At 38.7% G+C, this 17,237-nt stretch overlaps 2 protein-coding genes across 6 annotated transcripts in view; one reads left to right on the top strand and one right to left on the bottom strand.

The window, feature by feature from the left end:
• The window catches only part of LOC311077948 (B-cell receptor CD22-like), a gene marked incomplete at both ends in the record, with an annotated part of 214,999 nt that overhangs the window by 95,285 nt on the left and 102,477 nt on the right, over nucleotides 1-17,237 (bottom strand). The gene's annotated exons all lie outside the window — the stretch shown is intronic.
• LOC311077785 (uncharacterized protein) overlaps nucleotides 1-17,237 on the top strand; it is a 77,491-nt gene that overhangs the window by 51,623 nt on the left and 8,631 nt on the right. For all 5 annotated transcript variants that reach the window (XM_084106405.1, XM_084106401.1, XM_084106402.1 and 2 more), the window contains 3 exons: nucleotides 7,341-7,709; nucleotides 7,794-7,850; nucleotides 16,901-17,155. In XM_084106405.1, the coding sequence (XP_083962531.1) occupies nucleotides 7,341-7,709; nucleotides 7,794-7,850; nucleotides 16,901-17,155 (681 nt within the window). The remainder of the gene's footprint in view (nucleotides 1-7,340; nucleotides 7,710-7,793; nucleotides 7,851-16,900; nucleotides 17,156-17,237) is intronic.

Raw genomic sequence — 17,237 nt, 5'->3', positions numbered from 1 at the left:
GCGAAAAAAACATGGCAAAAACATATATAAAGAAGAGGAAAAGTAAGAAGAAGACGATGAGAGATAATGGCGAAGACATTGGTATTGAAAGACGTACTTGAGGCGGTTTTGGAGAGCAGCGACGAGGATGAACGAGTTTCCGAGCCTGATGGATTTTCTTCTGATGTAACTTTAGATGATGAGGATTATGATCACAGAAGAGATCCAGTTGAAGACGGGTAAGCATATTTATTTTATAAAAACCTTGTTCGCATGGTGCACTTTGTGCTAGACTAACTGTGACCATCTTGGCTAAAATAAGCTGCGCTGTACTGCTTTGTGTATCTGAACTTTGACAAATTGACTGTGCCTTTAGCAAAGTGTTTACTTTATGTAAAAGTTATTTTCTTGATTAAAACTGAGGTAACGTACACTTACAAATAGTAACGTTGTAGGCATGTAGGCTGTTTTTGGTGGTCTACTTTTGATAACTAATGTAATATTTCTTCACCTCAATTCACAATTTGAATAACATTATCTCTTGTAGTGATGAATCAATATGTTTTGGCCAAATTGATAATGCAAGTCCTAACTTATTTGTTTTTGTGTTTTTTTCAGAGAGGATTCACAGCTACCAGGGCCCAGTGTAACACAGGCAGCCTCACCTGTGCCTGCCACCAGTCACCAGGTCACCACCAGCCCTTACACAGCAACCATCATCACCAACCCGGCCAGCCAAGAGGTCCCGTACCCCCCCAGTATCAACCAGCACTATTTCTAATATCTAATATATAGTTCAGCTTTGGTTTGAAAAAAAAAATGTTGAAAAGTTGACAAGAAAACATGAAAATTTTTACATTTTGTGAATATTGTTAGTAGTGAGCTTTTTTCACAAAGTAAACGTTTTGCTTGAAAGAAAGACCTGTTGTAATGCTACTTTTTCATTTGCACACATCCCATAAAGCTTGATATGTAGTAGGAAGTTATTTTAGTCCTATTTTATCTCAGTCCCTCTAACATTTGGTGAGGGTAGAGTCACAGACAAAACTTGTACTAAAAAACGATTTTTCAAAATGTCACTTTAGACAATTATTATTCATTATCTACTATTTTATTCATATATTACACTACTTTTGTGACCCTAAGACTTTGGGGAACCCATATCAAGGGCCAAAATAATTCGTCCACATGAGTAATGGTATGTTTCCACAAAAGATTTGAAGAATTTCAAAAATCGGACTTATATTTTTCACCTTTTAGAGCCAAATTATCCCTCTCTCTCTCTTTACACAATGCTCTAGGACAAGTGGTGAGCTCATCAGAGAAAGAGCTGGGTTTTCTCTGCACATTTTGATATAAAACACATGGGATTATGTTATGTAATTGCCTTTAAAAGGTGAATTTAATAAGATATGTAAAATCGAAGAAAAAGTGAAAAAATGCCCTTAGACCTCAGAGGGTTAATAAAGGTGAAAGTTATTTATTAATGACAACTTATGGTCAGGGATATGATTAGTGAATTATTTTACGTTATGATAATGCAATCTATAACATCTGAACGCCTTTGTGTTTGGCTTTCTTTGTAACAAATGATGTGCTTTGGTAAACACTGTTACAAAGAGCAAAATTGCACTTGAATTGCCAAGTCAAACTGACCAACTAAATGAAGCACTGATCATAATGGTGACCAAACATTTTAAAACATCAACATCTAAACCTCGGTTCATAGACATATGACAGAAATAAAGTCAGTCTGGTTAGTAATAAGTGAGGCTGATAATTCTGTTTGTGGAGTTGTTTAATCCTCCTCTGCTGAGATCTTCACAGATTTAATGTATTTTTATCTTCATCTGATTTAATTTAAGGCTGTGGCTGAAGTCAGTTGTAGTTCTTGTGTTTCTCTTTCCTTCAGTGATTCTGCTTGTTAACAACAACAACAGGTGTTCATCACTAATGCTCAATCATCACTCAATTGATCACTTAATTGTCTCATTAACTTTAACACTGCTTCAGTGTTACTTTAACACCATGTAGAGTGGGACCATATGTGCTCTGAGCAGTGTTGATTTAACACTGGGGATTTTGCTGTGTACACAGCAGAGAGCACACACACACACACACACACACCAGCGGAGAGCACACACACACACACACACAGCGGAGAGCACACACACAGCGGAGAGCACACACACACACACACACACACAGTGGAGAGCACACACACACACACACACACACACACACACACAGCGGAGAGCACACACACACACACACACACACACACACACAGTGGAGAGCACACACACACAACGAAGAGCACACACACACACACACACAGTGGAGAGTACACAAACACACAGCGGAGAGCACACACACACACACAGTGGAGAGCACACACACACACAGAGGAGAACACACACACACACACACACACACACACACACACACACACACACACACAGTGGAGAGTACACAAACACACAGTGGAGAGAGCACACACACACAGAGGAGAACACACACACAGTGTAGAGCACACACACCTTTTATCTTCTTTGTCCTTCAGAGCAGAGGTCCTGTAGCTGACACGAGTCACGACTACACTGCCCTCTATAGCAGTAGTTCCCAAAGTGGGGGTCGCGACCCCCCGGGGGGTCGCGGACTGGGGAGCGGGGGGTCGCGAGATGATTTACAGAAACTTTTTTTTTTATTTTTTTTTTTATATATGTTAAAAAAGGTTGTAATGATGCGAGTATAAATTTAGGATAATTTAAATAAACTGGAAATAAAACTTTGTTTGCTCCGATTAATTATGACAGTGTGACGGTGTCAATCACAATTTACAGCACAACAACATGCGCTAGCTAGCTAGATGCACATTTGGTGTTTTGCTAAACAGCGATTGGTCTATTTTGAGATCTAAACTTGATAAAAAAAATGAAACGGTGGTTATTATCATCAAAAGAGAACGAGAAGGGAGCAGAGATGCCTGCTGATGAGAGAGCGGGATCAGCAGAAAATACAGAGGGCAGAGAAGAGGATGAGCCGCCAGGACTACCCTCCACCTCTGGAAGGGCAGCCCGCCAAACCCGTGCCCCGCAAACGGACCATCCCTTCTCGAAAGCCAGAAAATACAGAGAGGAATACATAAACTATGGTTTCACGTGCATTGTTATAAATCAGGTACAACACCCTCAATGCGTTGTGTGCTCCGAAGTCCTCGCACATGAGAGTCTGAAGCCCGTGAAAATGCAAAGACACCTGAACACCAAACACCCCAGCCTCACAGATAAACCCACTGACTTTTTCCGCAGAAAGGAGAAAGAGTTACAGGGACAAAAAAAAGTCATTTTTAAACAAACAGCTATCCCCACTAAAGCTCAGAAGGCTTCATATGAAGTGGCATATTTAATTGCACAGACCAAAAAGCCACACACCATTGGAGAAACTTTAATCAAACCAGCAGCAATAGTTATGAGTCGCGTCATGCATGGAGATAAACTGGCCGCTGAGCTGGAACAAGTGCCGCTCTCTGATGGGACTGTATCCCGCCGCATTACAGACATGGCTCAGGATATCAAGTGTCAACTGATTGACAGAGTGAAGAAGAGTGGGAGGTACGCCTTACAACTGGATGAATCCACAGACGTGTCCAGCACCGCTCAACTCCTTGTATTTGTCAGATATATTTTTGAGGGGAAACTAAATGATGAAATGTTATTTTGTACGCAACTGGAGGGATCATGCACGGGCGAGGACATTTTCAATAAGCTGGACAGCAAACTTAAAGATGAAGGACTATCTTGGGGCGAGTGCATATCAGTGTGCACAGACGGAGCTGGGGCAATGCTGGGAAAAAAGAAAGGACTAAAGGCATGAGTCCTCCAAGTTGCACCTCACCTCAATTTCACGCACTGCATCATACACAGAGAAGCCCTCGCGTGCAAAACCCTGAATGCGGAGTTTAAACATGTTCTTGACACTGCTGTGAAGATTGTTAATTACATAAAATCACGTCCACTGAACACACGACTGTTTTCCACTCTCTGTAATGTAATGGGATCAGAGCACAAAAGCCTGCTCCGCGCACAGCGCCCATCCATCACATTAGGCGTTTTTTCTGAATACAAAGTTATTGTTGTATGCGTGTATATAGAGCAGGGGTTCCCAAACTTTTCAGACCGCGACCCCCAATATTAGACTGCTGACGACCCGCGACCCCCCGCCCCCTCCTCCCCCTCCTTTCTCCTCTCTGTGTTTCCCTCCGACAGCTTGTGAGGATTTGCGATTTGGTTACATACTGACAGAGCTAAAACAAAAAGGAACACAATCTCTAAGCCAGGCTATTTTATTAACAAATTATGGACAAAAACAAATACATCCATAACTGTGAAATGCTTACAGACAGAATACGAACAAGCTGCCTATAACACGCATACAACAATAACTTTGTATTCAGAAAAAACGCCTAATGTGATGGATGGGCGCTGTGCGCGGAGCAAAGCAGGTCCACTCTAGGTTCAATTTTGGAGATCGCCACCCGCAGATCATCTTCCACGCTAAGCCGTGACCTGTGTTTATTCTTAATGTAAGTCAGCGCGGAGAATGTCTTTTCGCATAAATACGTTGAGCCAAATTGCATGAGTACATCCAACGCGGCTTTCGACAACTGTGGATATTCCAGCGCGACAGAAACCCAGAACTCATCCAGCGTCTTGCCGTCAAATGCCGTCCTCAGGGTTCGATCGGCTGAAAGTTCTATCAGCGCATCTTCCATATCTGACGCCAGATGATTTGCCGTGGTTACATTAAATGGTGACCTTATCCAGTCATATTGGTCGGGAGCGTCTCCTTCAGGGAAATACTTATGAAAGTGATCCAAAAGGGACTGAAGGTGAGCCGTAATAGACGCCTTGATGCTGTTAACACTGAGTGCATTTTCCTCCATGAATTCTTCCAGTTCAGAAAACATGTCTATGCGTCCCATTTCCACTCTCTCTCTCCAACGCACCAGCTTTCTCGCAAAGGCCTGCACTTTATCATTAAGGTACAAGATGTTTGTGTTTTCACCTTGCAGGGACATATTTAGTCCGTTGAGTTTTTCAAAAATACATGACAAATATGCCAGTCTTGTCACCCAGTCAGCATCAGACAGATGCTCAGCAAGTGGGGATCTTTGGTCTGTGAGGAAAATGCGCACCTCATCCCGCAGCTCGTACAGACGTCTCAGCACATTTCCTCGCGACAGCCACCTGACTTCTGTGTGTAGGAGCAGGCTTTTGTGCTCTGATCCCATTTCATTACAGAGAGTGGAAAACAGTCGTGTGTTCAGTGGACGTGATTTTATGTAATTAACAATCTTCACAGCAGTGTCAAGAACATGTTTAAACTCCGCATTCAGGGTTTTGCACGCGAGGGCTTCTCTGTGTATGATGCAGTGCGTGAAATTGAGGTGAGGTGCAACTTGGAGGACTCGTGCCTTTAGTCCTTTCTTTTTTCCCAGCATTGCCCCAGCTCCGTCTGTGCACACTGATATGCACTCGCCCCAAGATAGTCCTTCATCTTTAAGTTTGCTGTCCAGCTTATTGAAAATGTCCTCGCCCGTGCATGATCCCTCCAGTTGCGTACAAAATAACATTTCATCATTTAGTTTCCCCTCAAAAATATATCTGACAAATACAAGGAGTTGAGCGGTGCTGGACACGTCTGTGGATTCATCCAGTTGTAAGGCGTACCTCCCACTCTTCTTCACTCTGTCAATCAGTTGACACTTGATATCCTGAGCCATGTCTGTAATGCGGCGGGATACAGTCCCATCAGAGAGCGGCACTTGTTCCAGCTCAGCGGCCAGTTTATCTCCATGCATGACGCGACTCATAACTATTGCTGCTGGTTTGATTAAAGTTTCTCCAATGGTGTGTGGCTTTTTGGTCTGTGCAATTAAATATGCCACTTCATATGAAGCCTTCTGAGCTTTAGTGGGGATAGCTGTTTGTTTAAAAATGACTTTTTTTTGTCCCTGTAACTCTTTCTCCTTTCTGCGGAAAAAGTCAGTGGGTTTATCTGTGAGGCTGGGGTGTTTGGTGTTCAGGTGTCTTTGCATTTTCACGGGCTTCAGACTCTCATGTGCGAGGACTTCGGAGCACACAACGCATTGAGGGTGTTGTACCTGATTTATAACAATGCACGTGAAACCATAGTTTATGTATTCCTCTCTGTATTTTCTGGCTTTCGAGGAGGGATGGTCCGTTTGCGGGGCACGGGTTTGGCGGGCTGCCCTTCCAGAGGTGGAGGGTAGTCCTGGCGGCTCATCCTCTTCTCTGCCCTCTGTATTTTCTGCTGATCCCGCTCTCTCATCAGCAGGCATCTCTGCTCCCTTCTCGTTCTCTTTTGATGATAATAACCACCGTTTCATTTTTTTTATCAAGTTTAGATCTCAAAATAGACCAATCGCTGTTTAGCAAAACACCAAATGTGCATCTAGCTAGCTAGCGCATGTTGTTGTGCTGTAAATTGTGATTGACACCGTCACACTGTCATAATTAATCGGAGCAAACAAAGTTTTATTTCCAGTTTATTTAAATTATCCTAAATTTATACTCGCATCATTACAACCTTTTTTAACATATATATAAAAAAAAAAAAAAAAAAAAAAAAAAAAAGTTTCTGTAAATCATCTCGCGACCCCCCGCTCCCCACTCCGCGACCCCCCGGGGGGTCGCGACCCCCACTTTGGGAACTACTGCTCTATAGGACTGGTGCAGTCGGAGTGCGCATGTGTCGAATCTGTCCATCCTGAGCTTTAGTGACACTTTTCTGAGCGCCTCGTGTCTGATCTCTTCTCAGCTCAAACACTGACTGTCACTGAGTGAACGACAGATCTCTGTCTCTCTCTCTATAGTGCTAGTTTAGAGTCAGACCTGATCAAACCACTGATACAGAGTTGCTGAGGACACTACACTGTAAAATAAAGTTATTTTCTGTAAAAAAAAAAAAAAGATTTACTGAAATGATTTAGTTTATTTTTGTATTATTTGCATATGAAATATTGAGGAAACTGAATGTCAGATTGTTACTTTAATATTAGTTTATGACCCATGATCCCCGCTGAAAACCTGGTAATGTTAGGTAATTGGTCTAAAATGTCTTTTTATTTAAGACGCATTGATGTTTAAATAATCCTATAAATGCATTTGAAAAAATATTGTGGATCAAAATGAATCGTTCCAAATTAGCAGAAGAAGAAGAAGAAGAAGAAAAAGTAATGTCTAAAGCTGCACTTTTGGTTACATTTTGTAATAAAACATGTTTTTCAGAAACTCGTTAATTTCTTAATATATTTTCATAAGTTAATCTCTCTGCAGACCCCTGCTACAACTACACTGTGCTGGACGATACATGGAGATCCATCAATAATACACGTGCTTCAGTCAGAAACTGTGACAGGTCTGTCTCCTGGAGCGGCTGGTATCGTCTCTTCATTAACAACACTAGCGCTCATATCCCAGACACGTGTGTTGCTCAGTACAGCTGTGGCACTGATACCGCACTGTGGCTACGTGGTGGACACCCAACAGTAACAGATGGAGTCGTCACTCGAGATTTCTGCGGTAATGATGGGAGTTACTGCTGCTATTTCGGGTCTTTTCCCATTAAAGTCAAAGCCTGTCCAGGCAATTATTATGTCTATGAGCTGGTTAGACCGGCTGGTTTCTGTTCAGGATACTGTGCAGGTAATTATATTCACATGAGCTCTTTCTACACACTCATGATATTTGTGTCTCTGTTCATTAATCACTATTCATCCAAACTTTCAGACACTGGCAGCATTAACACCAGCCCTACAACTGTCACACCAGTGGCCATCTCACCTGGTAATGTTACACACTGTGTTTCTATTGGCTTATTTTCTGAGTGTTTTCTTATGTATGTAGGCTACAGCCCAGCCAGCACAGCCATGTGGGGCCCAAATGGGTTTGACCTGGGCTATCTAACTGGGACCCAGCCAGGGTGCACACTACACAGGAAAATCCCCAGAGTTAAATTAACTCTGCTCAGAGAACATTTGGTCCCTCTCTACAGAGAGTTAAAATAACTCTGAATCAGAGTTAAAGTTAATGAGATACTTAAGTGATTAATTAAGTGATAATTGGGCATTAATGATGAACACCTGCTGTCAACAAGCAGAATCACTGAATGAAAGAGATTCAATAAGAACAGAGAAAAAGAGAAACACAAGAAGATGAAATCAAATGAAGACAAAAGACATTAAATCTGTGAAGATCTCAGCAGAGGAGGATTAAACAACTCCACAAACAGCATTACCATCTTCACTTATTACTAACCAGATTGACACAGGTTTTTTTGAGAATTAACAGGTTTAGATGTTGACGATTTATTGAAGTTCACCATTATGTCGATAAGTGTTTCCTTTAGTTGGGCAGTTTGACTCTTGGCTTTTTTTTTTTTTTTTTACAAGACTGTGGTTTTTGTAACAGTTTTTACCAAACCATGTAATTTGTTACAAAGAAAGCCAGAAACAAAGATGAGCAGGTGATACAGTTTTCAGCAACAAAAAGTATAAGGCACTTATCTCATCACTGTCCAAAAGTGGTTATTTGATGGTAATAGATTATATTCACTAACAATTCTCTCTTGCCACAGATCAGACTCTGAATTTTGTTTTTTAAAATACATAGAGGTATTTTTTTTTTTTAAAGACACAGACATCAAGAATCAGCATATGAATCTCAACAATGGTGACATGCTTCATGCTGCAATGCATGCTGGGAGCCACAATAGTATAAAACGCATGGCTCCCAGGATGCATTGCGGCATGAAACATGTCACCATTGTTGAGATTCATATGCTGATTCATGACGTCTGTGTCTTTAAAAAAAAATTCCCCTCTATGTATTTTAAAAATACAAAATTGAATGTCCAATCTGTGGCAAGAGAGTATTGTTGGTGAATATAATCTATTATCATCAAATAACCACTGATGAGATAGGTGCATGTTTCTATTTTTTGTTGTTGAAAACTATATCACCTGACCATTTTTGCTTCTGGCTTTCTTTGCAACAAATTACATGTTATGGTAAAAAACTGTTACAAAAACCACAAACTCGCAAAAAGAGTCAAACTGCCCAACTGAAGGAAACACTCATCACCATAATGGTGATCATACATTTTCAATAAATCGTCAACATCTAAACCTCTGTTAATTCTCAATAAGGCCTTCTGTAGACATCTGACAGAAATACAGTCAGTCTGGTTAGTAATAAGTGAAGCTGGTAATGCTGTTTGTGGAGTTGTTTAATCCTCCTCTGCTGAGAACTTGTTGACAGCAGGTGTTCATCATTAATGCCCAATCATCACTTAAATAATCACTTAAGTATCTCATTAACTTTAACTCTGATTCAGAGTTATTTTAACTCTCTGTAGAGCAGAGGTGGAAAGAGTACTGAAAATTTGTACTCAAGTACAAGTACCGTTACATTGCTGAAATAATACTCAATTACAAGTAAAAGTACTGGTGTCAAAAAAGAAATTAAGTAAAAGTACAAATTACTCTTCTCAAAAACTACTCAGAGTACTAGTTACTAATTACTTTTTAGCTGGCGATAGTTAATGCATTACCAATAAAAATATACAACCAAATCATAGATTTATGTAGAAAATAGCTACTTTTAACACATTTTTACCTTATTGTTGAAGGACATTAATTAGTGGATACTGGAATTTCTAACTTCAATATGACACCTTGAAATATGTCAATATTCAGTAGGCCTAGCCTATAATTTTTAATACCATCGGGAAAACTACTACATACTAAATATTGTAATATCTACATTTTTGTCCATCCATTTTGTCAAGGCAATCATTATTTTAAAGCATTGAAAAGCACAACACTCATTGTAACAGTAATCTATTTGAATGGAAAAGTTTAATTCAAGTCTTCTGAAGAGACACGTCCACTTTATAAGGTGAGATTTTAATTTAGGCTTTTGTTTACATATTTAAACATTGATCAATAACCATTACAATAATCTAATATTTACTCACTCAGTGTATTTGTCTTTACAATAGGGTAACGTGAACTGTTGCAATAGCTCACACAAAGCACAAGGAAGCTTGATTTCAATTCAAACTGAATTTAATTTGCAAAAAGACTAGATTTTTCATAACTTTTGACAGCGTTTAATTCAAGAGCATGGAGAGATTGGAGCTGGACGTCATTTGAGTCTGCAGTGAGAACCACTTGGAGAGATTCGTGATTACACATGATATGACACACAGTCCGAGAGCGCACACTCAATATCCGAGTCCAGTTCATTCGTAGCCTACATTTGAGAGCTCGCGTCCAGTTTTCTGCGATTACATGAATGTGCCCTCGCGTTATAATATTGTTCGTGACATTTGCCATTAAAATATGCCATAGAAACTTGCAGGTATTAATACAATTATGCGTAATAGGCCTACCTGCAATCCCGCGCTGAGGGGAGGCGGGTGTGTCAAACTCGCTGTCGTTGAGATGAGAGAATGAGAACGCGCAGCTAGTATCGTATTGGTGTATAGGCCAAAATGAGTATTGACAGATATTTCAGTATTGATATGTATCAAAATATAGATATTTTGACAGTACTACTATGTAGTTTGTTGTTCCAAACTTTCAGTCCAGCCATTAATCACTCTGAGCTCCTCGCCTCCTTCATGATCAGCTCTTCAAAACCTGCTGCGACTGCGGCGGCTTTCATTCAGTCCAAATATCAGGGGTTTTATTGGTCCGTTTACGATCGAATATTTTTATTGGCTACCGAAATGCCATTCAAAGATTTGAATATCAATTCAAATTGTACTCAGTAACGAAATGTGATTTTACAAGTAGCGAAGTAGATTACTTAGCTTAATATGTACTTGAGTACAAGTAAAATTACAGATTTAAAAATATACTCAAAAAAGTACAAGTACCCAAAAAAACGACTTAATTACAGTAACGTGAGTAGTTGTAATTCGTTACTTCCACCTCTGCAGAGGGACCAAATGTTCTCTGAACAGAGTTAATTTAACTCTGGGGATTTTGGTGTGTACAGGCTGTTTAATGTAACACTTAATCAGCGTTGGAGGTAATGAGATAATTAAGTGATTGAATAATGATTTTGCATTAATGATGAACACCTGCTGTTAACAAGCAGAATCACTGAAGGAAAGAGAAACACAAGAACTACTTCCAGCCACAGCCTTGGATGAAATCAACTGAAGATAAAATACATTAAATCTCTCAAGATCTGATTAAACAACTCCACAAACAGCATTTCCAGCTTCACTTATTACTAACCAGACTGACTTTATTTATGTCAGACATCTACAGAAGTTCTTATTAAGAATTAACAGAGGTTTAGATGTTGATTACTTATTTGAAAGTAATAGTTAGGTTTGATGTCACCATTGTGGTGATCGGTGTGTGCTTTCGTCGGGCTCTTGACTTTTTAACATTAGTTTTTCTCAGGCAGCTGTATCTGTTTGTTACTATATGGGGAGGTTGCAGACTTGGAGCCGGTAGATCTACGCCCCATGGCAGTTTTACGCCCCAGCAGTTTTACGCCCCTGCTGTTCCAGATGCGTCCAGTAGGGAGATATACTGCGAAATAACACCATTAAATCGACGCTCAAAACTTACACATTAATAACCGTCCCGTTCATAGGCTTTGCCCAATTTAGTGTTTTTTGTTAATTTAAATATAAACGTTACAGTGTAGATCTGCACTATGGATTAAAATATCTGTAGATATTCAGTTGGGCTTCACTCGCTTCACTCAGCCTACAGATGACTGTTTGTTTTATTCAGCCTACAGAAGACTATTTTTGTGAATTAAAAAATTAATAATGCACACAGGTGGATCAGATGACAATGATATATGACCTACTGTAGAATATTTATATATGACCTGCTGTAGAATAGTTCATTGAATATTGAATATAGAATATTCACTGTATGTTTTTATATACAGGAGACTGAGTGAAATTTATATAAAGTTACATTTAGATATTAACCATATTTAGCCCATTAGACATACAGCACCGTGTAATCATATGGATCCTCGATTAAATATCTGCTGTACTATTTACTATTGGTCATCATACAGCTACAAAACAGTGTCCTACATAGCATTTTATGAAGACAAACACAATTTAACCCTTTTCTAAAATTCCGAGGGCCATTTAGAAGAAAGAGACAATATTGTTGTTCACAAAAACATTATTTATCAACACCATTTATGAATTATGATGACTCCTGTAGATGACTCCCCTATGGCTTGCCACTCTTCTTTAACTTGTTTTCTATCCTCCTGTCAAAGTGCTTCTGCTCACTGATAAAAAACATTTAAATATTGAAAAAAATGTAAAAAGGACATCCATGGTGAATTTGGTCTTGTCAAATTCACAAGCAGCAGGACTCAATGTTAAATTTTGAATAAAATTCCTGAATCCTTAATTTTTTATCACAGTTGCTTTGGTACATTTCTCAGATCACTACTGAAATTCTCATAACTACTTTTGAACAAATTGCGAATGCTTTGGTAAATTCATGCAATTGATTATGAATTGCCTTGCTGCTTCCTAATTTATCAATTCATTATTTCCATTAGTGAAATTCTAAATACACCTCTGCAATTCATCAATTCAGGACACATTTACAAAACAAAGTCTAATAGAAATGTATTGAAAACATACTTAACAGTTTATGACAACTCAACCATTTTGCATTTAATGACTTATGCAAGGAACTAATGCCTATGATGTTTTGAGGACTATGACAATTCAACAGAGAAATAGTATAATAGGCCTATATTTTGATCAACATGACATAAAGAGTTGATAATGTAGGAAACAGCAGACAGTTGTACATTATCAATTCTTGCATGAATGTACCGAAGCATTTGCAATTTGTATAAAGTATAAAAGAATGAGAAATTGCTTTTATGATGTGCACCAGTGACAAGATGATGTGATTTCAGTTGTGATCTGAGAAATGCACCAAAGCAACTGAGATAAACTATAAGACTATTGGAGACCCTGCAGACTCACTGTAGACCCCCTATAAGAGTCACAGACCACATAAAAGAAAGTGTTACGAGAACACAAACTGCCTTTTTAATTTGAGTTACATATCTGTGTATTTCATAATAAAAAAATTAAACATTAAAAAAATGTAAAAAGGACATCCATGGTGAATTTGATCTTGTCACAGTGTGTGTGGGTGTGCTGTCCAGAATTTATGTCAGGTGAGTGTGGATTGCATCAATTTGCTCCTGATCTTCAAAGTACAACGGCACAGGCACTTGTTGGTGGAACACTTTTGGAAAAAGTGTCAAGACACTTTTCTTTTGGCCACTGATGATGGACTGTGCAGAGAAAATTGAAAATGACATTAAAAACATGTCCATGTATGTCTCTGTAAGTCATTTAATTACTAGAGAAGCTATTGGTTTGGATGCAGTTATTAAAAGAGATGGGTGTTTATAGTTTATACAAGTTTAGAGAGAAAGAGGGAGATTTTCATTTCCTTAAGTAGCTAAAGCAAACACGCATGCAAGTTAAAGAGAACTTGGTAAAGACAGAGTATGATATATCCTGCATTAAGTGCACACAGCCTACATTTTAGTCCAGATCAGTAAGCTATTTTAAGAAAAATGTATATTTAGATATAAATTAGATAGTTAGATCATCTCATTTTCAGTAAGAAACTCAAACCAGAAAGGAGTAAACAGAGTCTTACCAGAAGAGGCCATCTCACGCAAGATAAAGACAGGCAACAAAAGAAAATTCAAAAGAAAGTTAATTTTGAAAGTGAGTAGAGAAGACTAGGGGCAGCTAAACTTACACGTGGTTACTTAGCTAAGTTTAAGCTAGACAGAACAACAACCTGACTGTCCAGATCTCTCGAAATAAATTATAGGCCATCCATTGATATATAGAAATGAATTGATATCTACCTAGCTCTATCAAGCTAATCGTTTATAAATAATAAATGTTGCATCATTGCATTTTTTTTTTTACAGTCTATGTTGCTAAACAACAATAACTTTAGCAGATTATTTAATATACCTCAATTCGTGTCGCTGTACAGGCTCCCCCTACTGGACGCATCAGGAACAGCAGGGGCGTAAAACTGCTGGGGCTTAAAACTGCCTGGGGCGTAGATCTACCGGCTCCAGGTCTGCAGCCTCCCCCTACTCGTTTGTTATGGTGAGAACAGCAAGAGAAAATATAATCAGATGCTGTAAGCTGATTGATGATAAGAATATAATCATCATATAGTGGCTTAATTCATTGATTATGTGTGAGGTTTATATGGGTAGTATGTTATATTCATTTTGTTTTATTGTTGTGGTTTTACAGCAAGAGAGTAATAGAATTTAATCAGAACATCAAATGATTTTTAAAACACCGTTTACATATTTTGGACTCCTGTGAGTTTTACTCGCACACAGACATCAAGAATCAGCATATGAATCTCAACAATGGTGACATGCTTCATGGTGCAATGCATTCTGGGTGCATCATACAAAACTTATCCATGGCTCCCAGAATGCATTGCACCATGAAGCATGTCATCATTGTTGAGATTCATATGCTGATATGCTGAATAACATACTACCCGTATAAACCTCACACATAATCAATGAATTAAGCCACTATATGAGGAATATATTCTTATCATCTTACAGCATTGGATTATATTTTCTCTTGCTGTTCTCGCCAAAACAAACAGACACAGCTGCCTGAGAAAAACTATTGTTAAAAAGTCAAGAGCCCGACGGAAGCACACACAGATCACCACAATGGTAACATCAAATCAAACTATTACTTTCAAATAAGTAATCAACATCTAAATCTCTGTTAATTCTTTTCTGTAGATGTCTGACAGAAATAAAGTCAGTCTGGTTAGTAATAAGTGAAGCTGGTAATGCTGTTTGTGGAGTTGTTTAATCAGATCTTGAGAGATGTAATGTATTTTATCTTCAGTTGATTTCATCCAAGGCTGTGGCTGGAAGTAGTTCTTGTGTTTCTCTTTCCTTCAGTGATTCTGCTTGTTAACAGCAGGTGTTCTTCACTAATACACAATCATTATTCAATCACTTAATTATCTCATTACCTCCAACACTGATTAAGTGTTACATTAAACAGCCTGTAGTGTGCACACTAAGCAGTGTTCATTTCATCTGGGCAAACCCATGTGGGGCCTACATGGAAACTGAGGACAAAACTGTCTGGGTCCCAGTTAGATAGCCCAGGTCAAACCCATTTGGGCCCCACATGGCTGTGCTGGCTGGGAGATCAGGGCTGCATTTCCCAGAATCAACATAAGCCTAAGTTGATTGTAGAACAACAGACACAATGGTCTCTATGATCAACTTAGGCTTACGATGCTTTTAGGAAACGCCGCTCTGTATCATTGGATAGATGTGTGTGTTTGTGTCAGAAGAATGAAATATTTACTGCACCACTATAATTAAACAGAGGTGGAGAGTCCAGGGGTCAGAAAGTAAAAGTCCTGCCATATATTTATTCCACCCATGAACTCACACAGCAAACACTCCAGTGTTAAATGAACTCTCCTGTGAGTTTATTTGGCTCCAGACTCAAGAGTGTTAAAGTTAATGAGATAATTAAGTGATTGTTTGAGTGATGATTGAGCATTATTGAAAACACCTGATGTTAACAAGCAAAATTACTGAAGGAGAAAATCTCTTTTTTAAGTTGCCATTATGGTGATCAGTGTTTGCTTTAGTTGGGCTCTTGACCCTTAAACTAATAACTTTAGATTTTGTTTGGCTGTTGTATCTGGGTTATAACTCTCAGATGAACAAAGAGAAACGTTGATCAGGTGGTTTTGGTTATGTTTTGACATAATCATAATTTGACCTGAATCACAAAACTCATTTAGAGAGTTAAGTTTACCTTGTTGATTACAGCTGCCTGTGATTCTAATATTACGCCATGTTAATCATTTTCAATATAATCAGAAAGATTTCTTGAAAGTTGTTCTGATCAAAGGACTTTGAAAAATTGCATTATTTGGACACACTGACACCAAGAATCAGCCTGTGATTCTCAACAATGGTGACAATAATAAAGCATGTTGCAGTGCATTCTGGGTGCCACCAATCAAAACTCATCAATGGCTCCCATCATGCATTGCGGTATGAATAAATTATGATCTGAATTGTCTTGTTTTCCTAATTGAATATTCTTTTTGTCACCATTGTTGAGATTCATACACTGAATCTTGATGTCTGTGTGTGCCTTAAAGAAAGATTTTATTTTTCTTTATCAGAACAACTTTTAAGAAATAATTTGAATCATATTGAAAAATCTGGAACTTAATCTGTAGAATTACTGTGATGTTGTAATGACCAATATACATTTAAGTCAGAGATTAGGCTCTAATTGAGTTCAGTGATTCAGATCAAATTATGATTATGTTCAAATATAACCAACACCACCTGATCAACTTTTCTTTTTGTTCATCTGGCTGTAATAATTCAGATCAACAGCCAAACAAAATCTAAAGATAATCATTTGAAGGTCAACTGCCCAACTAAATTGAACACTAATCTCCATAACGGTGTCTAAAATTGTGATTTTTCTCCTTCAGTGATTCTGCTTGTTAACATCAGGTGTCTTCAATAATGGTCAATCATCACTCAATCAATCACTTAATTATCTCATTAACTTTAACACTCTTGAGTCTGGAGCCAAATAAACTCACAGGAGAGTTCGTTTAACACTGGAGTTTTTGCTGTGTGAGTTCATGGGTGGAATAAATATATGGCAGGACTTTTACTTTCTGACCCCTGGACTCTCCACCTCTGATAACAAATGCCATGAGTAAAGAGTTTTCTTCTGTTCTTTTCAGACTCACCCAGGAACGTCTCAGTGTCCATCAGTCCATCTGGTGTAATAGTGGAGGGAGATTCAGTGACTCTGAACTGCATCAGTGACTCAAACCCTCCTGCAGAAATCAGCTGGTTTAAAGGAGGAACGATTGTAGGATCTGAAAGAATCTTCAGCATCTCAAAGATCAGCTCTGATTACAGTGGAGAATACAAGTGCAAGTCCATCAATGAACATGGAGAGAAAAACTCTGATGCTGTGACTTTAAACGTCATGTGTGAGTTTAATATAAAACACAAGATGCTGTTGAACATTTCAGCATGTTTATAATGATTTTCATCAATAATTATTTGCACAAA

This window comes from Abramis brama (assembly GCF_963993115.1).
Source record: "Abramis brama genome assembly, chromosome: 2".
Classification (NCBI taxonomy): Eukaryota; Metazoa; Chordata; class Actinopteri; order Cypriniformes; family Leuciscidae; genus Abramis; species Abramis brama.
Note: the sequence above shows the minus strand (reverse complement) of the source record. Positions and strands in the feature narration are given on the sequence as shown.